The sequence below is a fragment of the Scyliorhinus canicula genome, chromosome 11 (assembly GCF_902713615.1).
Source record: "Scyliorhinus canicula chromosome 11, sScyCan1.1, whole genome shotgun sequence".
NCBI lineage: Eukaryota > Metazoa > Chordata > Chondrichthyes > Carcharhiniformes > Scyliorhinidae > Scyliorhinus > Scyliorhinus canicula.
This window is the reverse complement of record NC_052156.1, coordinates 139,051,513-139,079,477: the sequence shown is the minus strand read 5'-3', so window position 1 is coordinate 139,079,477 and position 27,965 is coordinate 139,051,513. Positions and strand designations below refer to the sequence as shown.

The 27,965-nt window shown below is 46.1% G+C and overlaps 1 protein-coding gene across 2 annotated transcripts in view; it reads right to left on the bottom strand.

The window, feature by feature from the left end:
- The window catches only part of LOC119973418 (guanine nucleotide-binding protein G(t) subunit alpha-2-like), a 105,479-nt gene that overhangs the window by 15,215 nt on the left and 62,299 nt on the right, over window positions 1–27,965 (bottom strand). For both annotated transcript variants that reach the window (XM_038811501.1, XM_038811502.1), the window contains exon 7: window positions 21,525–21,678. In XM_038811501.1, the coding sequence (XP_038667429.1) occupies window positions 21,525–21,678 (154 nt within the window). The remainder of the gene's footprint in view (window positions 1–21,524; window positions 21,679–27,965) is intronic.

The window sequence follows — 27,965 nt, the reverse complement described above, 5'->3', positions numbered from 1 at the left end:
CAACGTTGACCTTCCTCCCTTCTATCAGCTCCGGCATTTCCAATACCCCAAAATCACCACGATAGGGTCCTCTACCCCCACAATCTTTGATACCATCCCAAACACCCCCTCCCAGTATCTCTCCAAATTCTCACAGCCCCAGAACATATACGCATGATTTGCTGGTCCTCGCTCACACTTCTCACAGTCATCTGCGACCCCCTGGAAGAACCAACTCATCCTCGCCCGAGTCATATGCACCCTACGCACCACCTTAAACTGAATCAAACTTAACCTCGCATAAGAGGTCAAATTCACCCTGCGCATTGCCTCACTCCATAGACCCCATCCTATCTCCCCCCCAGCTCCTCCTCGCATTTCTCCTTAATCCTCACCGCCTGACTTCCCCCCTGCCCCCCCAGCCATCCGTATATACCCCCAATCCTAGCCTCCTCTTCCACGTAATAATAATCGTTTAATGCCACAAGTAGGCTTCAGTGAAGCTACTGTGAAAAATCCCTAGTCGCCACATTCCGGCGCCTGTTCGGGGAGGCCGGTACGGGAATTGTACCTGCGCTGCTGGCATCATTCTGCATTACAAGCCAACTGTTTAGCCCACTGTGCTAAACCAGCCCGGGAGTAGCCACCGATCCAACAGGTTGTACTGTTACAGCAGTATACAGCAGCTTGGGAAATTCTCTCCATGGCTTCTGGTGCGAAGTCCCTCACTTGTACATATCAGATCTCGCTTTCCTTCAGCAGTTCCATCCTCTGCCGCAGCTCTTCCACACTTACAAGCCCCTCCTCCAGATATAAATCCCTCGCCCTCACCAGCCCTAACTTTCTCCACCTCCTATATATGCTATCCGTCTCCCTCAACATAAACCCATGGTTCTCACATAGCGTTGTTAGCAGCGACATCCCCTCCATCCTGAAGTGTCTCCTTAACTGGTTCCACACCCTAATCATGGACTGTACCACTGGGCTCACCGGGTACCTCCTTGGTGCCAGCGGTAGCGCCGCTGTCACCATGGCCTTTAGGCTGGACCCCGTACAGGACTCCTCCTCCATCCTGACCAATTCTAACCCCTCTCCTTCTCACCACTGCCTCAACCTCTCCGCATTCGTCGCCTAATAGTAGTGCAACAAATTTGGTAATACCAAACCCCTTTCTGCCTCCGCCTCTGTAGCAAGGCCCTCTTCTCCCTAGATACCCTCCCCGCCCATATAAACTCCAAAATCGCTACATCCAGCTTCCAGAAAAAGGCCTTCAGAATAAAGATTGGGAGGGTCTGGAATACAAACAGGAACCTTGGCAGGATGTCCATTTTTACTATCTGCACCCTCCCTGTCAATGTCAGGTGTAATGTATCTCACAAAATCTGTCTCTAATAAACTCCATCAACTGCTCCATCTGGGGCTTTCCAACTTACATAAGAACATAAGAACTAGGAGCAGGAGTAGGCCATCTGGCCCCTCGAGCCTGCTCCGCCATTCAATGAGATCATGGCTGATCTTTTGTGGACTCAGCTCCACTTTCCGGCCCGAACACCATAATCCTTAATCCCTTTTTTCTTCAAAAAACGATCTATCTTTACCTTAAAAACATTTAATGAAGGAGCCTCAACTGCTTCACTGGGCAAGGAATTCCATAGATTCACAACCCTTTGGGTGAAGAAGTTCCTCCTAAACTCAGTCCTAAATTTACTTCCCCTTATTTTGAGGCTATGCCCCCTAGTTCTGCTTTCACCCGCCAGTGGAAACAACCTGCCCGCATCTATCCTATCTATTCCCTTCATAATTTTAAATGTTTCGATAAGATCCCCCCTCATCCTTCTAAATTCCAACGAGTACAGTCCCAGTCTACTCAACCTCTCCTCGTAATCCAACCCCTTCAGTTCTGGGATTAACCTCGTGAATCTCCTCTGCACACCCTCCAGTGCCAGTACGTCCTTTCTCAAGGAGACCAAAACTGAACACAATACTCCAGGTGTGGCCTCACTAACACCTTATACAATTGCAGCATAACCTCCCTATCTTAAACTCCATCCCTCTAGCAATGAAGGACAAAATTCCATTTGCCTTCTTAATCACCTGTTGCACCTGTAAACCAACTTTCTGTGATACATCCTTGCAATAACCCTTCCCCTTCCGCCATATTCCCAAATGCTATTGCTCCACAAGTCTCCTTCAGTTCCTTGGCCAGGTCTTTAACCTTCTTCTGCCAGGTCTGATAACCAGCAAACATGCCACTCCCGGGGGGAACTTTTCCTCCACACATTCAGCTTCCTTTCAAACTCCCCCACCTTCAGGTAAAAAGAGCTCAAACCAATGCCTTCGAGCCAGAACTGCTCTGTGTGCGACCATTCACTCCTTGGCCTCAATCCGAAGTCTCAACTTTATTTCTTAATGCCTCCAATAAATTATTATATTTTCATCTGCTAATATTTGAAAAGATTAATTTCAAGAAGAAGAATTATTTTCTCTCGCTGATGAATTGTAACTATATTTATATGTTTGGGATATTTTAATTTCAACACAACTTTTGACCATTCAACACTTCAGTAAATCGTCAGACAGATGCCCATAAGTGGGTTTCTCAAGTTTCCCAGCCACGTGTTTCTCGGCCACGGGAGGCGGCACGCTGTTCACTGGCGGCGGGATTCTTTATTCCTGCTGCTGTCAATGGGATTTCTCATTAAAGCCATCACACGCCACCAGGATACCCAGAGAATTCTGTCATCAATGAGTGGACGGAGAATTTCAGCTCACATCTGCATAAATGTACTGGGACGTGACACCTAGTTCTGATGGACAGTCATTGACTTGGAATGTTGGCCTGAATTATTATCCATGAGGTGGGTAGCAGAAGTCAGAAAAATACCTGTCTTGGCCCCTCCGCCTTGGCAGAAAGTACCCGCAAAGGCGAGATTTCGCTGGAGGTGGGTGTGCGCTAGAGATGGGCCAGACAAACTGGGAAAAGGTTTGTAGGCAGCCGCAGGGCTGTTGAATGTGGAAGTGGGATGTCTAAGTGCTGCAGGACCTCATCCCAGTTAAAATAAAAATAGAAAGACCCTCCAGCCCTCAGCCCTCACACCCCCCCCCCCACCCCATACACTCCCCATGCGCCATCCATACTACATCATGCCAAGTTAAGGCCTCACAAACCGCCTATATGGCTCCTCATGCCAGCCCATGTGAAGCTATGGCACCTCCATGCCCATTCACCCACTGTGCACTGTATGGAAGCAATGAACCCAATAGTGAGCGTAGGGTGTTTTAAAAAGAGTTTTAAAAACAGTCATTCATTGATAACCTTCCAATTCAATAAACTCTCTTTTACTACGAAGTGTTATGGGCCACGATTTAGAAAACCCCAAAGTGTATCATGGAATTCACCTGACACACGACTTTTAATAGATTGTGGTCTGGGGAGCACACGGTCCACTCTACAGGTATGTAGCAACCAGAGCTTTACAGTACTTTTAAATTAAAACAATGTTTATTTATGAAACCAGTTAACATTTTATAAACCCACACTAAACATCTTAACAACTATCAACACCAATAAATCCCCAAAGAATACAGTAGTCGACAGATAACCCTTTATCCCTAAACAACATTCAGAAGACAAAAGACCCCTTTTAACACGAAGATTAGGGTTAAATTCACTATTGAGAGCAGTTATTAGTTTTAAATCACCAAAGGATTGATGTATAGTCTTTAGATTACAGAGAGACTAATACACATTCTGGCTGTGACTGCAGCTATCCAGCTCTGAAAACGAAACTAAAACACACCTTGCAGCAAACAGCCTAAAATGAAAGTAAAATGCTGGCAGACAGCCCAGCTCCACCCATACTCTGGCATCACTGATAAACACCATTTCTTAAAGGTACATTTCTTAAACACCCATTTCTTAAAGGTACTCTCACATGACTGAAGCAATAAATTGCCAATCATTCAGACAATTTAAAATTTCAATAACTGAACCTATAAGAACTGGAAACCTCTTAGTATTGTGTAAATAAACATTGTGAAATTGACAGCAGAGATCAGAGAGCCTTGGATATCAATCAAGCAATTTTCTCTCTGGGGTTTTGGTGTTTTAGTGCTCTAATGGATGTTTGGACTCTCAGCGAAGAATACATAATGAGGTTTGGCTGATGGCCCAGAAATCCATTAACCTTTTGAAAGACAGATGCTGCCAGAAATTCTGGATATTTCCAGAATTTCCTGTTTTTACCTCAGATTTCCCGAATCTGCAGTAGTTTGCTTTATTTGGATGATAACAGATATAAGAAATACTATATTAGAAAAACTTATAAAAATGAGCTGTTTCCATTAGAAAAAAGGAGTTCAAGCGACGATTTAAGTTTTTCTACAATTATGAAAGGATAGTGTAGATAGAAATTCATTGTTTCCAGTAGCTGGGTCTAGAAAAAGGGGATATAGACATATGATTAAGGACAGAAAGTGGAAGCAGCATTTTACGCAGGGCAGTTGTGAGCTTGTGTATGAACAACCAAAGAAGGTGGTGATGTGCAAGTCATGCCAATTTTTGGGCAGCTCGGTAGCACAGTGGTTAGCATAGTTGCTTCACAGCTCCAGGGTCCCAGGTTCGATTCCTGGCTTAGGTCACTGTCTGTGTGGAGTCTGCGCATTCTCCCTATGTCTGCGTGGGTTTGATCCAGTCCAAAGATGTGCAGGTTAAGTTGATTGGCCATGCTAAATTGCCCTTAGTGTCCAAAACGTTTAGGTGGGGTTACGGGTAATAGGGTGGAGGTGTGGGCTTAAGAAGGGTGCTCGTTTCAAGGGCTGGTGCAGACTTAATGGGCCGAATGGCCTCCTTCTGCACTGTAAATTCTATGATTCTAAGATATGGGAACAGAGCAGATACATAATATAAGGCCAACTACTCAAATGGGTATACGTGGGCTGGTCGAGTCATGCAGATTGCTTCTGTGTTGTAATTTCTATGCTATAGACCTCAGTCATAATGTTCTCATTTTGTACATGATTATAAAGAAATAATAGTAATCTGCCCATCATAGAAAATATCACTGGGCATTTCAGAAAGTTGCTAGATTACAGCATTGTAGATAATGTTACAGTGAAAGTCTTTTCAAACAGTAAGTTACAGATAAAGTTAATCCTTTGAAGACATAGGACAAAGATAAGAGGAGATTGTTATTGGAAGGGGACAAGTGTTCCTGCTACCTAGAGGGTTTTCAGTATCATCAGAAATGATTGAGTCACAATTCCCATATTTCTCCAAATACATTTAGAGATTGGCAGCTCCCTTACAGATTTGCATCATGCTATTTCTGAAAGAGAAAGGACAGCTGAGCTGTGTCTTGTTCATTATTGTTGCAACATAATAATGTGCTTTCATTTTCAACTCAGAAACAGAACTTAAAGAGTACGTGTCATACATACAGTTCTATCTGCAACTATGCTTTTTCACTGCTGTACAATCACTTATTTTCAGGACCATTTCCCTAATCTTTGTCAAGATACAAAATGACCCTCAATTCAACTGTCAGATCTTCCATTCACTGTAAAATCATTTGCTTCTCATTGAACCTTTTCAAAGTTATCTCATTTTTTCATGTCATTTGATGTTTCTCTCATTCTCCATCCTAAATCTCTTCCACTTAACGTTTTATCTCCCTGCCCTCATTCCAGACTGCTCACCCACCGAAAACTGTCTCTTAATATCTGATCCTTTCAGAACTCCAGGTAACTCTATCAATGTATCTGCGCATATCCTCTGTTCTAACATATCTCCTGTGGAATTCTAGCAGTATCTGCCGAAGCACATGATAGAGGAAATGTTTCAGTACTTGGATCCTGCAAGTTTTGGCAAAGGTTGGTATCATGACCGGTACAGGCTTGGAGGGCCGAAGGGCCTGTTCCTGTGCTGTATTGTTCTTTCTCGTTGTTCTCTTATACTTGCTTTTATTTAATTTTACCTGCTTTCTTGACTCCCCATTCTACGCAGAACATCACAACACATCCTTCTTATCACCACCTTTTGATTTATTTCACCTTCTTCTTCCAGTCCAAAGATATGCAGGTCAGATGGATTGGCCATGCTAAAATTGACCTTCAGTGTTCAAAAGATGCTCTGGTTAGGTGGGGTTACGGGGATAGGACGAGGGAGTGCGCTTAGGTAGGGTGCTCAGAGGGTCAGTGCAGACCTGATGGCCAGAATGGTCAGGAATACTATGATTCGATGATGGTACTTGCCCATTCTTTTTAACCTTGAGGGTGTCCTAAACTGGGTTATCAACCAGATTTCTCATTTCAAAATGATGTAAACTGTATAGTATTCGAAGGTTACCATTTACATTCATCCTACACTCCTTTATGAAAGAACATCTAAAAAGGAACACAACTTCAACTTTCCAAAGTAGCATTTTTGTTTCTTTTTTGCAGGGTAATAGACACTGGGATCAAATCCTTCACCCTGATTCTGAGCTTAGATTGTCTTGTGCAACTAGTGACCAAATGATCGAAATTCTTGCATAGACTTCCTCAACATACTGTCATTTTGATACCAGCACTGGTCTTAACTCCAAGGAAGATTCATGGCTCCACAAGATTTTTAAAATTAAAAATTTCCACATTTAGTCAGCGGCCACAGTGGCTGAATAATTCTGAATAAAGTAGGCTTGCTTCTTTGAAACTAATTATGCCAAATGGTCCTCAACACACATTATATCTCTATTAACATATTTACGGGGGCTAAAGCAGACACTTAAAAAAGGGGCACAAATTTATGCTTGTGAGTGTTGTCAAGGCCAGCATTTATTGCCCACTCCTTATTAACCTTAAAAACATGGCAACAAGCTCCCTTCTTCATTACAACTATTGTTAGGTCATTTCAGAGGGTCTTTAAGAACCAACCACATTGCTTTTGGTCTGTAGTCACGTGTAGGCCAGACTGGGTAAGGACGGCAGGTCTTCTTCTGTAAAGACATTAGTGGACCAGATTGTTTTTTACAACGATCCAGTTGTTTCCCAGTCATTCTTGAAACAAGGTCCCTATTTAAAATAATTTAATGAAATTGAATTTCAATTCCCAGCTGCCATGGTGACATGTCCCTGGACCATTGGGCCGCTTTAAATGAAAAAGTTTGTAAGGAGTCTTATTCAACAGTATTTGATGCAAAGTCCCTGGAAGCCAATGTGAGAAGCACATAGACAGCCACATGTATTACATGACCATTGTTAACTGTTCCTGACTCAGATTTCCATGGTGATGACTTTAGTACTGTTTCCTTTGAAATGTGTGGCATTAAACTTCATAGCAGATTGCATAAGCTGTGTCTAAATATCCCAGTTTTCTGAATGAATGTTGTGCGCTTTAAGAGTTTGCTTTAAGTTATCCTTGAAACATTTCCTCAGCCATCCTTATGTCCTTTTTCCTGTTATTAACTGGCTGGAGAGTAGTACTTTAGGAAGCCATTTGTCTGACATGCATATCCCACCCACTGCAGCAGCAGCCAACATGACTGACATTGAAGTCATAATACCATCGGTGATTTTTTTTGGTGTTCTCACTCCAAGCTTTTAACTTCGTTTTGATAAGGGGTGAGGTACACTTTGGTGAATATTTTTAGTTGCTTCATGTCCTAATGGCAAACTATCCAAATTGTGAAGCTGAATAAAAAGAGGTAGCTAAAGAATCTATTTTTACCAGGGGGGTCAGTTTGCTCAGTTGGCTGAACAGATGGTTCATTATGCAGCGCGATGTCAACAGCACGGGTTCAATTCCTGCACCAGCTGTGGTTATTCATGAAGACCCTGCCTTCTCTAACTTGCTCCTCACCTAAGGAGTGAGCACCCACAGGGAAAATCACCACCAGCCAGCTCTCTCACACAAAGGGGAGAGTAGCCTATAGTCCTTGGTGACTTTCATTTCATATTTATACCACACATCTCCAGCTTTGTTTTAACTTCAGATTGTATTGGTCCAAAAATAACACGGCTGTAGGAGGTTCGATGGAAAGATTGGCTTTCTCCATTTCAGTTTATTGATCACCCTTTCCTCCATGCCTTCTTGTCAGTTATGCAATGGAAGCCACTGATCATTCTGCGTTTTTGTAAAAACATTTGGATCTTAATCCAGATCTGCCTTGGTCACCAGCGAACATCTCAAATTCAATTCATTACCTGACAAATTTGGGTAAATTTTCATCTAGCTGTCCAGGTGTAAAACCAGCCAGGTCGATTAGCAGCCCTTCATAGAAAGCACGATTTTTATTTCCATTGATGTGAAACTTTAATTTTATGTACAGGCAGGAAGTTAAAAAGCTACCACAGTAACTTCTGCTTATTCTTTGCTGGACAGTGAGTCTTCAAATTGCTCTTATAGTTAAGATGCTGGACTGAGAAGGAGGTGGAGAATAGAAACCAGCGCAAAAGTTATTGCTAAGAATATCAACTCAAGACCGCCCATGGCTGCTGCTCATCAAGGTTACCTGAGTGGAAGCAACTGTGATCTGTCATCACAGTAAGGCTTGGGAAACCTATCAGTTTAACTCATAGGTCATAGATTTTACAGTGCAGAAGGAGGCCATTCTGCCCATCGAGTCTGCACCGGCCCTTGGAAAGAGCACCCTGCTTAAGCCCATACCTCCACCCTATCCCCGTAACCCTGTACCCCACCTAAACGTTTTGGACTCTAAGAGCAATTTAGCATGGTCAATCCACCTAACCTGTACATCTTTGGACTGTGGGAGGAAACCGGAGCACCTGGAGGAAACCCATGCAGACACGGGGAGAACATGCAGCCTCCACACAGACAGTGAACCAAGCCGGGAATCGAATCTGTGACCCTGGAGCTGAGAAACAACAGTGCTAACCACTATGCTGCCGTGCCGCCCAACTGTGTTGACAATGATGTTTTGTGACCACAAAGGCCTGGGGCTCTTTGATTTCTTGTCACTTTTATTCAGCTGCCCCTACTACTTACCCCTTTCTCATCCATTGTCGTCACCTTGTTCAGCAAATCACCTCCAGCTTCTTTCTGCGTGAGACATGATCTCACATCTTTCTTGAGTTTCTTTCCCTCTGTCTCCCTTATACCTTCTCTGAGTTCATCTTGTCCATGTCATCATCTCCTTAACTCCACAACTTAACCCCCTTTCCACCTGACCACCCAATGTCCCATCCTTGCCGCCATGACATTATTCCCTGTGACTTTGAGAAAAGCAGCGTGGGCTCAAAATTGGAGAGAATCAAGACAGGCGATTCTCTCCAACGTGATTGGGTTTTGGAATTTTTCCCCTCCCCGCCCTCTCCAGTGGAGTAGTGCGAATCACACTGTGGGAGCCTGGGGACCTCATTTTAATACATTAGGCTGTCATCCTCGAACACTCTCTCCAGACCTTCCCATCCTCATGGAATATTCACCGGGTACTGGTGTGATGTCAAGCCGGCGTCATTCACAACAAGTCTACATAAGTGTGAACCTGGTGGCCTCACCTCTGAGGGGAATATTGAAGGTGAGCACTCAGGCAGCCATGATTCTTCAGGGTCTTCACTTCTCAGCGTGCACCGGAGGGGAAGTGAGGGACACAGGTAAGTTCAGCTTGGGGGCCGGAGCTGTGGTCAGGTGCTGGTGTGCCTTCATACCCAAGTGGCGACCGCCTGCCTTCAGAACCTGCAGCGAGACCTCTACGTTGAACCCTCTCTTAGATGTTGTGCCCTGGCGATGCATATTTTCTGCCAGGTGCATGGCCTGAACTATGATATGCAGCTCCTGTTCATAGACCTGAGGGATCTTTGTAACTCTTTGCAGGCGCTGCCAGTCTTTTACCAGAAGCTGCTCACAGTTTGGAACATGGGCGTCACGCGCCACAGCTCTCTCCTGTCTGGAGTAGAGGGAGTTGCTGCTCAGCAATCCGCACCTCCACCAACATAATTTTAGGTGGCTGGCGGAGTCTCCCCACGTTCTCGGGGACGTGGGCTGGAGGGCATTGCATGCAACAATTTCATACAACAGTAGACTGCATCGGTTCACTGACTCCCAAGATACCTGTCATTTCTGCAGCCTTGTGGAGTCCGTAGACCATGTATATGTAAGTTGTTTTAGGCTGCTCCCCTTTTCAGTTTCTAGTAAAACCTTTTGTTGAAGTTTTGTTTGTACTTTAGCCCACGCTCCTGATCTATGGGCATCCGGTGCAGCGAGGGGTGGGGAAGGAGGAGGACCTCCTCACGAACCTGCACCTGGGCCTGGCAAAAATTGTCATAAACAGGTCCAAGCAGCGGGCGACCAAGGGGGTCATCCAACCCAACTGTCTGCCCCTCTTCTGCGGTTTCATTCGAGGCTGGGTGTCCCTGGAGAGGGAGCATTCGGTGTCCACAGGCACCATCAATGCCTTCCACGTTCAGTGGGTACCGCAGGGTCTGGGGTACTGTATTGACGCTCTTAATCACTTTTCAGTTTCATGTTTTTAGTCTCATTTATGTGTTTTTTTTTGTTTAGAGCAGTTGCCCTTTAAGGGGCTGTCCCTTTTAATTTGCCCCTCAGTTAGTTTAATTCAGTTTATTTGGTTACATTAAAATAGTTGGAGTCCAATGCTCATGCAAGAGTTAACATCACACTGGTTACATTGATGTAACCCCCAGAGCAAGGCTTCATGGGGTTGGGGGGGTATCATCTCTCATTCCGTTATAGGTCATGACAGGGTGTCTTTGAGATGAGGAAGCAGGCCTGGGTCTCATGCATCCACTCAACTTCCCTGTCATCTAACGCAAGGTTTGCGGTGGGGGGGAGGCGGAATGTTAGGAGAAATGTGCCAGTGAGGCTCTCGAGGGTATAGGTGCCTAATCCTGGTGGAGCTGAGAGGGACAGGAGTGGGGATTTGCCAGTGTGAGCGGGAGGGTGTGAGGCTCAATGGAGAGGTGTTAACCAGGGGAGAAATGCATGGTGGATGTCCCGGAAGAGTAGAGGGCTGAGGGGCAGGGCTTTCTCAGGAACATGGTGTTCTTCTCTTTTCAGTGCGTGATTCTGGAGAATCATGGAGCTGTCGAGATAGAGATGCCTCTCGACACTTTGTCTGCCCGTGGCATCCTCATCATTGGAGAAGAATGGCTGCAATGAGAGGCTTGAGCGTTGGTGCTGTAGGTAGGGTGGAGCTGCCAGCAGCAGCAAGTATACACTGAGTCATCAGTGTGAGAGGTGGGAGACACATATCACTGCTGCTCTCACACTGCATAGGGATGAAGTGTCGAGCATGCACGGGGGTTTACAGAGTATAACACCATGAAATGTCAGAGTGGAGGTTCTGCTGGTGATCAGAGTGATGTTTATTTACAAATGCTTTTTTCTAGTGGTGACCTATCTTAACTAGCACCTCTGCTCACCTGTACCCACGAGGAACCTACAATTTCTCACTGTTTCTAACCGTCTCACTACATCTAGGTGTTTCCACAAGTTCCGCAGCTGAGGTTGAGGTGGCCTGCTGTTCTTCATGCCCTGTTGCCTGAAATAATCTTGGCAGGCGTCTCCTGGGGGACCTGAACCTTGAGGATCTATGGGGATCCGTGTGTACTTTTGAGCAGCATGGGTGTTGCAGTGCTACCCTCCTCGGTGTTTAGGGCTCGGTTGAGGTGTGTCGCTCACAGGGAGGGGGTGTCAGATGGGCTGGGGGCCCTTGTGCTCCTACATGGGATAGAGAAGCAGCTAGAGTGAGATCTAGAAGCCCCACTGTCCTCTGGCGCAGACACTCATGAATTCCCATTAGCGCCCTCAACCATGGAAGTCATGAGCTGACCCATGGGAAGGACAACCCCCACCGTGGCATGCACGTCCTGCACCAAAGTCTCCATTGTGGATGCCACCCTCGCAGAGTTGGCCTCGTTGTGTTGCACTGATGGAACCATCCCCTTGATCAGGAGGTGATTGGACTTCTTCCAGTCAGCCTGGCAGTCCGAGGAGGGTTGCTGACATCCCTTCCTGATTCTCTTGACTCTGCTTTACAATTCCAGCAGCTCTGGGATGACCGAGCCCAGGGACACGTCATTGGCCAGGGCTCAACAGAGTCCTGGCATCCAGCATCCCTCCGAGTGCCGGTTCCTGGGAAACCCCTGGTGTGGATCTTCAGCTGTGAGGTGCTTACTAGTGAGTGACCCAGAAACCTGACTACTGCTTAATCTCACTAAGGTGTGGATATCTGCACTGGTGGAGGCTGCGGGTGACAGAGGAGACGCTTCCTGGATGATTATGTCAGAGATATCACCCTCTGAGCTGCGTGGGTCTGTGTTTTCCAAGGGAAATGGGGATGGTCCGGGCTGCCTTCTGATTGTCCTGCAAGGAAAGGGAGATGGCATCAGTACATCACAGGGGATAGATTATGCAATATGTTTATGCATGTAAGGTTTGAGAAATGACTGTGTGTCCTTAAGGTTCTGACTTTTGATTGCTGCCCCCACTTCTGAAGGATAGGAGAGAGAATCTATGCGTGGAGCCAGAGGTCATGGATGAGGTATTAAATGAGTACTTTGTGTCAGTATTCACCAAAGAGAAGGTCTTGGTGGATGATGAGTCTGGAGAAAGATATGTAGATAGTTTGGGTCATGTTGAGATCAAAAAGGAGGAGGTATTGGGGATCTTGAAATATATTAAGGTAGACATGTCCCCAGGGCCTGATAGGATACACCCCGGAATTGTGAGAGCGGCAAGGGAGGAAATCGGTGGGGTCTTGAGAGAAATGTTTGTATCCGCACTGGTATGTCCTCACAAAGGACTAGAGAGTAGCCAATGTTGTTCCTTTGTTTAAGAAGGATAGCACGGATAATTCAGGTAATTACAGGCCGGTGAGCCTTATGTCAGTGCTAGGGAAATTATTGTCGATGATTCTTCGAGACAGGATTTACTGCCACTTGAAAATAAGTGAACGCATTAGCAACATAGTTTTGTGAAGGGGAGTTCATTTCTCATTAACTTGATCGAGTTTTTCGTGGAAGTGACGAAGGTGATTGATGAGGGTAGGGCAGTGGATGTTGTCTACATGGACTTCACTAAGGCCTTTGACAAGACTGGCAGACTGGTACAGAAGGTGAAATCGCACGGGATCGGAGGTGAGTTGGCACGATGGATATAGAACTGGCTCGGTCATAGAAGATAGAAGGTATCAGTGGAAAGGTGCGTTTCTGAATGGAAGGCTGTGACTAGTGACGTTCCTCAGGGATCAGTGCTGGGAGCCTTGCTATATATATAAATGATTTGGAGGAAAATGTAACTGATCTGATAGTAAGTTTGCGGATGACACAAAGGTTGGTGGAATTACGGATAGCGATGAGGATCGTCAGAGGATGCAGCAGGATATAGATCGGTTGGAGACTTGGGCGGAGAGATGGCAGATGGAGTTTAATCTGGACGAATGTGAGGTAATGCATTTTGGAAGGTCTAAAACTGATGGGAAATATGCAGTAAATGGCAGAACCCTTAAGAATATTGATTAACAGAGGGATACAGGTACAGAGGTCACTGAAAGTGGCAACACAGGTGGAGAAGGTAGTCAAGATGGCATACGGCATGCTTGCCTTCATCAGCCGGGGCATTGAGTTTAAAAATTGACAAGTCATGTTGCAGCTTAATAGAACCTTAGTTAGGCCGCACTTGGAATACAGTGTTCAATTCTGGTTGCCACACTACCAGAAGGATGTGGAGGCTTTCGAGAGGGTGCAGAAAACATTTACCAGGATGTTGCCTAGTATGGAGGGCATTAGCTATGAGGAGAGGTTGGAGAAACTTGGTTTGTTCTCACTGGACCGATGGAGGTTGAGGGGTGACCTGATAGAGGTCTACAAGATTCTGAGAGGCATGGGCAGAATGGATAGTCAGAAGCTTTTTCTCAGGGTGGAAGAGTCAATTACTAAGGGACATAGGTTTAAGGTGCGCTGGACAAGGTTTAAAGGAGAAATATGAGACAAGTTTTTAAAATAGATGGTGGTGGGAGCCTGGAACTCGCTGTCGGGGGAGGTAGTGGAAACAGATATGCTAGTGACTTTTAATGGGCGTCTTGACAAATCCATGAATAGGATGGGAATAGAGGGATATGGTCCCCGGAAGGGCAGAGGGTTTTAGTTCGGGTGGGCAGCATGGCCAGCGCACGCTTGGAGGGCCAAAGGGCCTGTTGCTGTGCAGCAATTTCCTTTGTTCTTTGTTGTACATTAGCACAGGTGTGGTCCTGCTGCTCCCCCCTCAAGGGCTCTTTCCTCAATAAGGATGAGGGGGCAGAGATCCCGCATGGCTCTGAGTGGCTGGGCCCTCTCACACCGGTTGTGCTCCTGCGGGGATACAGATGGGGAGAGTGTAACTGGGAGTCCAGCAAGTTCAGATTGTTGAGGAATGGGACTGGAGTGGGAGCAAGGATGTGAGGAACAGAGTTGACGATGGGAATGGGAGGGGTGGGGAAAAAGGGCGTCATGACGGTGGGCGACCCACGAGGTGACTGTGTGAGAGATTGTGTTGGACGTGCGAGGGGTGGGTGAGGGGTGCATTGAGAGACTGGAGGTGACAGACTTACCTCCCCAGACTTTACCCTGGCCGCGTGAAGAAGGTCATTCATTTTCTTCTGGCACCGCTGCCCCACCCTCTTCCGCAGTGAGCTGGCACTGACTCATGCCGCTTGACCCTCCCAGAATCGTCAGTCTCCAGAGGTCATCCCTGTCAGCAACAGCTTACATTATCCTTCCTTGGCACTGCCTCGTGTTCAGTCAGACAGTTTGGGGCTTTAGTGTCCTATTGAACCCTAATTAAGTTTCTGACCCTATGTTCTCTCTACTGCAAAGTCTGTCTATTTCCACCTCTGTTCCATAACCTGCCTTTGCCCCAGGGCCAGTTCATCTGGGGTCAAATCTCTCACACTTGCCTTTGTTACTCCAGAGTCAATGATTCCGATTCTCTCAGACAGTCTCCCAACCTCCTTGCATTAGAAACCTTAGCTTATCCAAAACTTCATAAATGAACAAAATGTTTGTCATAGCTAAACTGTCAAACCACTGTCATATTTTCAGTGCTTTTAGTTTATGATATACAATGATTGTGACTGTCATTTATAATTGAAATTTATGATGATGCTTCGTGAAAACAAAGTTTTCTATGAAACCCAGGGAGTGGAACAGCCTTCAAATTTCAGTTCCAACAAATTAAAAATATTTTTAATACCACAATGTCAGTCTCCACTCACTCACGACTGATTGTTCTATTTGTCACAACTGGGGGGCAATGCTGTGGTGATTTTCCACATTTCCTTTTCACCATATGAAGCTTTGCCAGTCAGAAATGGTACTGTAAATTCAAGCATACATTGACTGCAATTTTCCAGTCGGTAAAATTAATAGTGAATACAATGGAAATCAGTCAAAAGTCAGGACAGTGCAATGTATTACTTTTACTTCCTGCGGGATTCTCCATCAGCGGGATTCTCTGCTTCGCCGGAAGCGCACCCATGCCCATGAGTCCCCCGACGACGTGGAGGTGGCCATAATGCCTCATTGGCTGGCTGCGGGAACGGGGAATCCCGCTGCCACAGATGTTTTGTTACCAGTAGAGATGGTAAGCTGTGCTGCTCAACTCAGTTACAGCAGACGCTCTGGAAGAAGGTTCGAAGTCGTCCAGAAGTTTGATAGAAGGTTTATTGAGCAACACAGCTTAAATAACTGCGTGAGCTCTTACTTAAAGAACTGCACTAGTAAAAAGGTTATAACTTTTCTATGCTGTGCAACTAGGCCTGACCACACGAGCAGCCCTGAGCTAAATTTCCGTTGCTGTTCTCCTCACAGTCATATCAGCCAAATAGAGAGGGAGGGCTGTCTGCGTCCCATTTTTATACACGGCAGTGCTGCCCCCTGGTGCTCTTTCCATTACCCATCAGCCCCTTCTGTACATACCCATGTAAGGATCACTGCAACAGAGTCGCGCCGTGCGGAAAATGAGTGGGACGGAGAATTCTGCCTTTTGTCTTTCAAAACCACTGTTTGTTCTGCTTTCTTGGGCGGGATTCTCCCCTTTGGGGATTAAGTCCCCGGGCCCGCCGGAAAACGGGCGAGAATCACTCCGGACTTTTTCCTCGAAAGTTCGGGGTGATTCCCCGTTTTCCAGGGGGCTAGCAGGGCCCTGGCGTGTGTCCCGCAGCTCTAGCTGCTGGCGGGGCCCTGCTGTCTAGACCGTGCGGCAGCGCATGCACATGGCGGCCGCAAGCAGTTCCGTGCATGCGCATGGCGTCCCATTTCGGCGCCGGTGCCGCTGACATGGCGGACCCACACAGCAGGCCCGCGCGGAGGAAGGTACGTCCCCCCCAGATTGTGATGGCCCGCCGATCGGTGGCCCCCTATCGCGGGCCTGGCCACCGCTGAGGCCCCCTCGTAGTCAGATTCCCCCCCCCCCCCACCCCGGAGTCAGATTCCCCCTGCCCCCCACCAGGACCGCCACCGCGGCTGCGGGTCCGAGCTCACACTGGGTGGTACCAGATGTGAACCAAGTCGGCAGGAACCCGGCCAGTCGACCGTGGAGAATTGCTGCAAACGCCTCTTCAAATGGTTCGGCGCCACGTCAACCGTGCTGGGCGCAATTCCGGTGCGGAGGGTCAGAGAATCCCATAAGACCATAAGACATAGGAGCGGAAGTAAGGCCATTCGGCCCATCGAGTCCACTCCACCATTCAATCATGGTTGATTTCAACTCCATTTACCCGCTCTCTCCCCATAGCCCTTAATTCCTCGAGAAATCAAGAATTTATCAATTTCTGTCTTAAAGACACTCAACGTCCCGGCCTCCAACGCCCTCTGTGGCAATGAATTCCACAGACCTACCATTCTCTGGCTGAAGAAATTTCTCCTCATCTCTGTTCTAAAGTGACTCCCTTTTATTCTAAGGCTGTGCCCCCGCGTCCTAGTCTCCCCTGCTAATGGAAACAACTTCCCTACGTCCATCCTATCCAAGCCATTCATTATCTTGTAAGTTTCTATTAGATCTCCCCTCAACCTCCTAACCTCCAATGAATATAATCCCACGATCCTCAGACGTTCATCGTATGTTAGGCCTACCATTCCTGGGATCATCCGTGTGAATCTCCGCTGGACCCGCTCCAGTGCCAGTATGTCCTTCCTGAGGTGTGGGGCCCAAAATTGCTCACAGTATTCTAAATGGGGCCTAACTAGTGCTTTATAAAGCCTCAGAAGTACATCCCTGCTTTTATATTCCAAGCCTCTTGAGATAAATGACAACATTACATTTGCTTTCTTAATTACGGACTCAACCTGCAAGTTTACCTTTAGAGAATCTTGGACTAGGACTCCCAAGTCCCTTTGCACTTTAGCATTATGAATTTTGTCACCGTTTAGAAAATAATCCATGCCTCTATTCTTTTTTCCAAAGTGCAAGACCTCGCACTTGCCCACGTTGAATTTCATCAGCCACTTCTTGGACCATTCTCCTAAACTGTCTAAATCTTTCTGCAGCCTCCCCACCTCCTCAATACTACCTGCCCCTCCACCTATCTTTGTATCATCGGCAAACTTGGCCAGAATGCCCCCAGTCCCGTCATCTAGATCGTTAATATATAAAGAGAACAGCTGTGGCCCCAACACTGAACCCTGCGGGACACCACTTGTCACCGGTTGCCATTCCGAAAAAGAACCTTTTATCCCAACTCTCTGCCTTCTGTCTGACAGCCAATCGTCAATCCATGTTAGTACCTTGCCTTGAATACCATGGGCCCTTATTTTACTCAGCAGTCTCCCGTGAGGCACCTTGTCAAAGGCCTTTTGGAAGTCAAGATAGATAACATCCATTGGCTCTCCTTGGTCTAACCTATTTGTTATCTCTTCAAAGAACTCTAACAGGTTTGTCAGGCACGACCTCCCCTTACTAAATCCATGCTGACTTGTCCTAATCCGACCCTGCACTTCCAAGAATTTAGAAATCTGATCCTTAACCATGGATTCTAGAATTTTGCCAACAACCGAGGTTAGGCTAATTGGCCTATAATTTTCCATCTTTTTTCTTGTTCCCTTCTTGAACAGGGGGGTTACAACAGCGATTTTCCAATCCTCTGGGACTTTCCCTGATTCCAGTGACTTTTGAAAGATCATAACTAACGCCTCCACTATTTCTTCAGCTATCTCCTTTAGAACTCTAGGATGTAGCCCATCTGGGCCCGGAGATTTATCAATTTTCAGACCTTTTAGTTTCTCTAGCACTTTCTCCTTTGTGATAGCAACCATATTCAACTCTGCCCCCTGACTTTCCTGAATTGTTGGGATATTACTCATGTCTTCTACTGTGAAGACTGACGCAAAGTACTATTAAGTTCCTCAGCTATTTCCTTGTCTCCCATCACTAGATTACCAGCGTCATTTTGGAGCGGCCCAATGTCTACTTTTGCCTCCCGTTTGTTTTTAATGTATTTAAAGAAACTTTTACTATCATTCCTAATGTTACTGGCTAGCCTACCTTCATATTTGATCCTCTCCTTCCTTATTTCTCTCTTTGTTATCCTCTGTTTGTTTTTGTAGCCTTCCCAATCTTCTGACTTCCCACTACTCTTTGCCACATTATAGGCTCTCTCTTTTGCCTTGATGCATTCCCTGACTTCCTTTGTCAGCCATGGCTGCCTAATCCTCCCTCTGATAACCTTTCTTTTCTTTGGGATGAACCTCTGCACTGTGTCCTCAATTACTCCCAGAAACTCCTGCCATTGCTGTTCTACTGTCTTTCCCACTAGGTTCTGCTTCCAGTCGATTTTCGTCAGTTCCTCCCTCATGCGCCTGTAATTACCTTTATTTAACTGTAAAACCTTTACATCTGATTCTACCTTCCTTCTTTCAAATTGCAGACTGAATTCTACCATATTATGATCACTGCTTCCTAAGTGTTCCCTTACTTTAAGATCTTTTATCAATTCTTGCTCATTACATAACACTAAGTCCAGAATAGCCTGTTCCCTCGTGGGCTCCATCACAAGCTGTTCCAAAAAAGCGTCCCCCCTTTGTCTTCTTTCTTTCCCGTGATTGCCAACTCTGTTGGGTGGGTGACTGGAGGTTTGATCTTATGATGTCTGATCGCAGGACACATATTGTCCGCGGCTTGCAAACTGAAAAAGTCTGAAACCCTGTAGTTGAATGTCTTTGCTCATGGATTTCTACCAGCAGCTATCACGCAAGAACTTCTGAGAATTAGAGGATTACGACTGAATGGTGTAGATTCGAAGTAATGAGGCCCAGGGAGAGCAAGTTAGAATGGCAAATGTGGATCAAGCCATGTGTTCAGCCCAAGGAGGAAGAGCCTGTAAATATATCTGGAATTCAGAAGGCACATGGTTGATGACACAATCAGAGTGCTAACGCAATTTGAAGACAGGAAAGAATGCAATGGAGAATGTAGGAGGTGTGGGATGAGCTTGAGGTCTTTTTGTTGTATTCAGTCTGAGGTGGGGTGACATAGAGGCCTTTTTGTTGAATTCAGCCTTTGCGTGGCATGGTAGCACAGTTGCTTCACAGCTCCAGGGTCCCAGGTTCATTTCCCGGCTTGGGTCACTGTCTGTGCGGAGTCCGCACGTTCTCCCTGTCTCTGCGTGGGTTTCCTCCGGGTGCTCCGGTTTCCTCCCACAGTCCAAAGATGTGCAGGTTAAGTGGATTGACCATGCTAAATTTCCCTTAGTGTCCAAAAAAGGTTAAGTGGGGTTACTGCGTTATGGGGATAGGGTGGAGGTGTGAGCTTAAGTAGGGTGCCCTTTCCAAGGGCCGGTACATAATCGATGGGGCGAATGTCCGCCTTCTGCGCTGTAAATTCTATAATTCTATGAGTGTGCCTGAAATCTTGGTATTGGTTGAGCTGAGGGGTAACAAATTGTTTGTTATGAAAGGAGATAAAGAGTTTGCGGAAGCTGGGGAGAAATGCATGCAAGTGATATGCAAGTTATTTATTACTTTCAGACTAAAGGAAGTTTGGCCATGGAGGGTGTTAGCGATAATGCTATCCTCTGAAGTTCAATCCGAGGCAACTAGTTCTTCCCACATACAGCTGAACTCCTTCTATGTCATTGAAGACCTCAATGGTAATGTAGACACCCTGTCCCATTGAAGCTGCTCTGTTGATTCAATGGAACTGCCTCGAATGCACACGTTCACTCCAAAATGGCCGTGAGAGCAACTGAGTCAGGAAGAAACAGGAAAGAACAAACTTGATGATAAGACAAGCTTAAAATTTTGTCTCCTGGTTTTATACTGCAAGAGAAAGGGAAGAAAAAAGCTAATTACTGCAGATGCTGGAATCTGAAACCAAAAGAGAAAATGCTGGAAAATCTCAGCAGGTCTGGCAGCATCTGTAAGGAGTGAAAAGAACCAACATTTACGAGTCCAGATGACCCTTTGTCAAAACTCTGACAAAGGGTCGTCTGGATGTGAACTTTGACAAAGGGTCATCTGGACTCGAAATGTTAGCTCTTTTCTCTCCTTACAGATGCTGCCAGACAGTGACCCAACCCAGGAATCGAACCTGGGACCCTGAAGCTGTGAAGCGACAGAGCTAACCACTGTGCTACCATGTCGCCCAACTGTGTTGACAATGATGTTTTGTAACCACAAAGGCCTGGGGCTCTTTGATTTCTTGTCACTTTTATTCAGTTGTGCCTACTGCTTACCCCTTTCTCATCCATTGTCGTCACCTTGTTCAGCAAATCACCTCCAGCTTCTTCCTGCATGAGACATGATCTCACATCTTTCTTGGGTTTCTTTTCCCTCTGTCTCCCTTATACCTTCTCTGAGTTCATCTTGTCCATGTCATCATCTCCTTAACTCCACAACTTAGCCCCCTTTCCACCTGACCACCCAACTTAGCTAAATTGCCCTTAGAGTCCAAAACGTTTAGGCAGGTACAGGGTTACGGCGTTAGGGTGGACGTGTGGACTCAAGTAGAGTGCTCTTTCGAAGGGCCGGTACAGACTCGATGGGCTGAATGGCCTCCTTTTGCACTGTAAAATCTATGATCTATGACCTGCTGAGATTTTCCAGCATTTTCTCTTTTGGAAAGAGAAAGGGAAGACTTGTGTTTATATAGTCCTTTTCATGACATCTCGTTGCTTTACTGCCAATTATGTCGTTCGAAAAGTAGTCATTGTTGTAACGTAGGAACCAATTTGCACACAATTAACCCTCACCAACAGCCATATGCTCCTAATGCATAATTTGTTTTAGCAAAAGGAACAGTTGCCTGTATCACACCTGACATTGAAATCTACTTCACTCGTTTTCCATTTGATTTCAAAGACTAAAATAATATCCTGGGAATAAATGCCAAAGTAAAGTTCGATGTATCACATGCTTTTGCCAGCATAGCTTCAAATGTACAATTAAAGTTGATAAACCCCTTGGACAAAATGTATGTAATTCTATGTATCATAGAAGTCGTTATCCAGGGATGAATCTTCTTGTCAGAACTAAAATTGCAAATTATAACCATCACAAGAAAAGCTAAGACTCATTCTGATTCAATACAGTTTGTGAGCACAGCTATGGATCCTTACCATTGTATTCTGGGAAGCAGATTCCGAGGTGAACCTTTTTCACCTTTTCTTCAAAAAGATCTTTTTTGTTGAGAAACAGCACAATGGAAGAGGTGGAAAAGTATCTGTTGTTGCAGATACTGTTGAAAAGTTGTAGACTTTCATGCATTCGGTTCTGTGAGAAACAATGGTTAAATGGTGACAAAACTCTCAAAAAAGGAAAACCTCTCTGACTCTCTCTGTTGCATCTGTAACCCAAAACATATCTAAGGTAGAGGCTTTCCCACTGAATCTGTGTGTGCTCATTTCTAAATCGCACGGTAGCATGGTGGTTAGCACAATTGCTTCACAGCTCCAGGGTCCCAGGTTCGATTCCCGGCTTGGTTCACTGTCTGTGCGGAGTCTGCACGTTCTCCCCCTGTATGAGTGGGTTTCCTCCGGGTGCCCCGGTTTCCTCCCACAATCCAAACATGTGCAGGTTAGGTGAATTGGCCATGCTAAATTGCCCTTAGTGTCCAAAATTGCCCTTAGTGTTGGGTGGGGTTACTGGGTTATAGGGATAGGGTGGAGTTGTTGACCTTGGGTAGGGTGCTCTTTCAAAGAGCCGGGGCAGACTCGATGGGCTGAATGGCCTCCTTCTGCACAGTAAATTCTATGACTCTATGACATCAATGGATCAAATGAGGAGAGATTCTTTAATGGTGACAATATATCTTGCCATGTACCTCTGAGAACCAATGGATGATTGACAGATTGTACACATTTGAACATTTATTTAAGGTTCAGCTGATCAAAACCCTTCAATTCTGAGCACCTTCATGAGACCTCATGTTACCCTCATTGTTGTAAAAGAGTTTCAGTTTCTCACGTTTTTTCCTCTTAACTAGATGTTGTTGTGCATGTTATTGCCTCTTCTGCACCCTTTGCACCTTTCTTAAAGTACGACACCGAAAACTGAACACAACTGCAACCTCACCAGATTTTTCTCTAGATTTAGCATGACCCCCTTGCTTTTCTACTCAATACCCCTGTTTATCAAACCAAGGATCTCGTGTGCGATTCAAAAAAATCTGCATCCGTTTTTGGGTGTGTTTAGCGGGATGTTTCTCAGCAGCTGCAGTGCCAAGAAACACCCCGCTATTTTAGGCCTTGGGGAGTCTCTATTTGCCGAGGCCGCACAAAGAGTTCTCGCAGGTTGGGGCCCTATTTTGGAAGGCTGATCTGATTTTTCCCCCCTTTCAGCCCCCCCCCACATTTTCAACCCCTCCTTCCCCCAACCTTTGGGAGGCCCCCGGGAAGACCTGCCTCCATGTGGTAAGGCCCAATCATCTGGCACTGCCAACCTAGACTGGTCCACGTTTGTGGAAACCAGCATTAAACGGTGCCCTGGCAGGGTCTTCCAAGTTGGCCTTTACGTGCCGAGCGCCAGGGGAGTCCCACAAATGCATTTTTAAATAAGCCTAACATTCAGGGGCTGGTTTAGCTCACTGGGCTAAATCGCTGGCTTTTAAAGCAGACCAAGCAGGCCAGCAGCACGGTTCGATTCCCGTACCAACCTCCCCGGACAGGCGCCAGAATGTGGCGACTAGGGGCACAGTAACTTAATTGAAGCCTACCCGTGACAATAAAGCCATTTTCATTTTAATTTTTCATCTCATTTAAATATGCAGATCTGGATCACACCCAATGAGGGCGAGATCCAGATCATAACATCTCATGAGATTTCGTTAAACCTCATGAGGTGTTTTGAGCGTCACAAAACCCACTCATGGGTTTTCCAACAGCGTGGAGCGGCATCAATGGTAATTCCTATTGACAGTATTGGGGAAAGAGAATCCAGCTGTCAGCAAACAGCATGCCACATCCCGCTGCCGAGAAACACTGGGCGGGATTCTCTGTTGCCCGACGCCGATATCATAATTGGCGATTGGGCGGCGAATCCCTTCCGCCGTCGGTTTGATGCCGGTTTTCGAGTCTCTGCCCCTTCCAAAGTGGCATAATCGCGTCGCGCACTACACGGCATTGGAACGGCATTGGCGTGTCATCGGAAGGCTTCCCCCGATGCTCTGTCCCAGATGGACCAAGTTCCCGACCGCTGTGCTGACCTGTGTTCTGAATGGTCGGGAACCCGGTGTGGCAGCCGCGGGTCATGCTGCTGGCCGGGGGCAGCTTTCGCGAGGGCTGGGGGCTTGTGCAGAGTGGCCAGGGTTTGTCCTGTGGGGCGTATATGGCAGGTCGGGTCCGCGCATGGCCGGCGCCATGTTGTATGGTTCGACCGCTGCAGGTCGCGCCGTGTGCATGCGCGGCCATGGGCCTGGCCATTCTCCGGCCGATTTTTGGCGCGGGCGCTGGGAGTTTTACTCAGCGCTGCTGTTAGCCCCTCACTGGTCCCGGAATCAGTGAGGGGTTGGTGCCAATTTTGGAGTCGTAAAAAGCCACAGTTCCCATGCCGCCGTCGGCACTTTGCCGCAGAAACGGAGAATCCAGCCCACTAGCTGGCAGACCAGATAATCCCACCCACAGTTGTTCCACTCCGTTTAATGTTGAATTGTGTGATGTATATCATCTCATTCACACTTAGCATCTACCTATCCAACCTAAAATTGCTTGTGGTGCTCCTCATTGTTATTTCATGCACCTAATTTTCCGTCACCCTTAAATTTTTGGAGCATGCACCCCATCCGTAAACCAGATTATTTATTTATATATATATCAAGGCTGAACTCTGGGGGCACCAATTCTCCTTTACAAAATAAACCCATTAACCATTGTTCTGTTTTTTGCTAGCCTTTTGCAACGTGACTTTGCTATCATATGCCATGGGGACAGTGGTGTAGAGAAATTGTTACTGGACTAGTATTCCAGACACCTTGGGGCCCTAGGGATCCAGGTTTGAATCTACCAGGGCACATGGTGAAATTTGAGTTCAATAAAAATCTGGAATTAAAAAGTTTAATGACAACCATAAAGTCATTGTTATAAAACCTATTTGGCTCACTAATGCAGGGAAGGGAATCTGCTGTCCTTCCCTGGTCTCGCCTACATGTGACCTCTGACCCACAGCAATGGCCTAGCAAGCCACTCAGCTCAAGGGCCAAAAATGTGACTCAGCCAGTGACAAATGTAGCCACCTAAGATGGACACTGGGCTAACAAAATGGAGAACTGCTAAGACTGTAGGGAGAAAACAGTCTTAGCCAGGACAAGCAGTCTGCAAAGGCTAATTAGCATTCTGCACGTAACGAAACTAGTTTATGGCCAGGTGAAAGATCTCAACCAAAGGTGCAAATAGCAAAACGCTTTGCATAGTAATGAGGCAATCCAGATCTGGGCACACACAATAGCAACATTTGGGTTTGAATGGATACTTTGAGTGGACGTCCAGACGAAACGGCACCAGAAGTATCCATCACAAAAGACCCTAGAGACCGCCCCACCCATCGAGAAGAGACCCTCAGATTGGGGGATTTGTAAGATATCGATTGGGAAATGGCCCAATCGATACATGGCAGGTAAAGGCCCGCCCCGAAAAGGCACGGACATTGGGGGACCTATAAAGGTAGACCCCGCACATGGTTCTGTCTGTTGTTGCTCCGGCTTGCTGTTGACTCCGGCCCAGAGCTATTTTTGTGCTCCGGCTTGGACTGCTGCTTTGACTCCGGCCCAGATCTGCTGTTGTATCCTGACTCCGACTCCAGCCGTTGATCCTGTCTCCCATCACCAGCCGTTGAGCACCAGCCATCGTTCAGTAAGTGCCAAAACGACGCTCGCTACGTGAACCCGGCATTACTTATACAGTATTCGACTATTAGTGAACAGAAGGTGCAGCCCAGAAAGGAACAAAGGCCTTGTCCCCTGACCTTGCTGGTTCCTACTTAGATAAGTATTTAGTCGTTTAATAGTAGTAATAAGTATTAGTCTTTAGCTTATGCATGCGTATTTATTATATTTGTATAATAAATATTAATCGTTTGAACTTACTAATCGGTGTATAGTTTTATTACTTTGAACCTGACCTTGAAATACTTGTGAGGTGTCTAAATACGGCACCTGGCGACTCCGAGCTGAAAATACACACACAGAGCTGTAGCAGTGTTAAGCACACGACCTTTAAACGGAGGCGTGTTAATACACTCCAATAAACGCGTAATACACTCAAGTAAAACGTGCAACACATCTATGTCCCATGTCCCATGGTCAAAAAAAAAATTTATAAGTCTTATGTAGTACCTTATCAAAACATCTCCTGAAATTCTGATTATGAAAAAAAACACTGTCCTTCATCAATGCATAATATTCATCATGAAATTGTCAGATGCAAGATGCCTTTCATAAATTCACTTGAGCTATTCTTAATTAACACATGGCCGGAATTCTCTGGTCATTGCGATTCACTTTTCCCGTTAGCTGTGCACCCCCACCTGTGGGTTTCCTGGCGGCATGAGGTGGTTATAATGGGAAATCCTATTGACAAGCGGCGGGAAGATAGAATCTCGTCGCCAGCGAACGGCGCACAGCCGTGAAAGACGCAGGCTGAGGGACCAGAGAATCCAGCTCCATAACTTTCTGGGTCAGTATTAATTTCAGCCCATTCATGGCCTCTTATAACTTATTTCATGTTACTGTTAGGCCGGTTTATTGCCTCCTCCTTTATTGAGTTCTATGATCCTGTGGTCCAACTTTCACATTGAAAGGATATTTGGAAAATTCAGTTTGCGAGCCTTGAGTATTTCCTCTCAAATGTTCTTTTAAAATTCTGGGATGCTTGGACGTAAGAGCCATGATTGTTTTATTCTGCTTTGAGTTACACCAATTTTCCAATCTTACTTCATATTTCAGTTATCCTATCTTCATCTCCTCCTCTTGCACCTCTTCACCATCACACTCCTCTGTGAAAATCAAGGCAAAGTATTTGTTCAGTGTCTCTGCTATTCCTCTACTTTCCACAAAAAGGATTGCTCTTTATCATCCTTAAATGGATATACCCTTACTCTAACTAATCTGTACTGCTTCTTTTCAAAAATTCTGATCAGTTATGTTAATTACCTACCTTCCTTCATACCTCCTCTGAATTCTTAGAATTATTTTTTGCTTCCACTGAACATATTTCATATTTGGTTTGATCCCTTTGGAATTATTTGTCCTATGTTTGTCATAGTGTAAGAAAAGAGCTTTAAAAAATACAGCACCAGAAATGGAGCAGCTTGAGACTTAAATTAACGAGAACTTCACTCAATCATAGAGAATGTCCAACATAAATATTTTCCAGTGAGTCACCTTCCATTTCAAGAATTTAATCACCCATATAATTCTTAGGATATGTGCCAAATTGACAAATTAAAGAATGGTGCACCTCACTTAATTCGAAATGAAAGCTACTTGTGCGGAAACTCCTTCCTTCAGATGTGATGTGACCAAACTCCCAAATGTGAGGCTGCTTTTTACAGAGGGCGGGGGGGGGAGTGGTTGTACGGCTCCCAACCAAGAAGCAAAGTCAGCAGGAGGCTGACTCATTGGATGTCAGCCCACCAAGCAACCATAACAGACTGCAAGTGGGCTAAATCGACAGCTGGTAGGACTTTCACCCTTCACTGGAGAGGAAGACGTGCCCTCTTGAGCTGCTAGTCAATCATAGAGTCCATAGAATCTTAGAATCCCTACAGTGCAGAAGCAGGTCATTTGGCCCATCGAGGTTGCACTAACCCTTCAAAAGAGCCCTCTACCCAAGTCCATTACCCCACCGAAACCCCATAATCCCATAACATAACCTGCACATCCCTAGACACTAAGGGGCAATTTTAGCATGGCCAATCCACCTAACCTGCACATCGTTGGACTGTGAGTGGAAAGCAGAGGACCTGGAGGAAACCCACGCAGACACATCAACATATGCAAACCCCACAAAGAGAGTCACCCAAGGCCGGAGTCAAACCCGGATCCTTGGCGCTGTGAAGCAGCAGTATTAAACATTGTACTACCAAGCTGCAGGTTGACCGACAGCTCCAGCAGTCCCAGTAGAGCCAAGAGAATATTAGTGGGCACTGTCAGGGCTTCAACCAATCCCAAGAAGAAAGCCCAAGAGATACCCGAGCGAAGTAAGTCCAGGTATTGGGCTGGGAGGGTTCGGCCAGTTTTGGGAGGTGAGGTGGAGGTGGTGGGTTTTGGTGAGCAGATAGGTAGGAAGAAAGGGGTATTACTCTCTTTGGACAGCTACCCTTCGATGTGCAATGGCATCCCTTAAGATAGTACCCCACTTCCTTTCCGCCCTTTTAAAAGGTTTTTATAAAGGCCTGCCCACTCCTGCCTGATTGCCCATGCTGACTGTATAATGATGTGGGCAGCATATTGTGGGCAGCATATTGTGGGCATCATATTATTGGGGTCAATTGGCTTGCTAACAAGCTGAGTCGACCCTTGTTATTTATTTCAATATGGCAGTTGTTCTGCCAATTTGGGTGCCCAT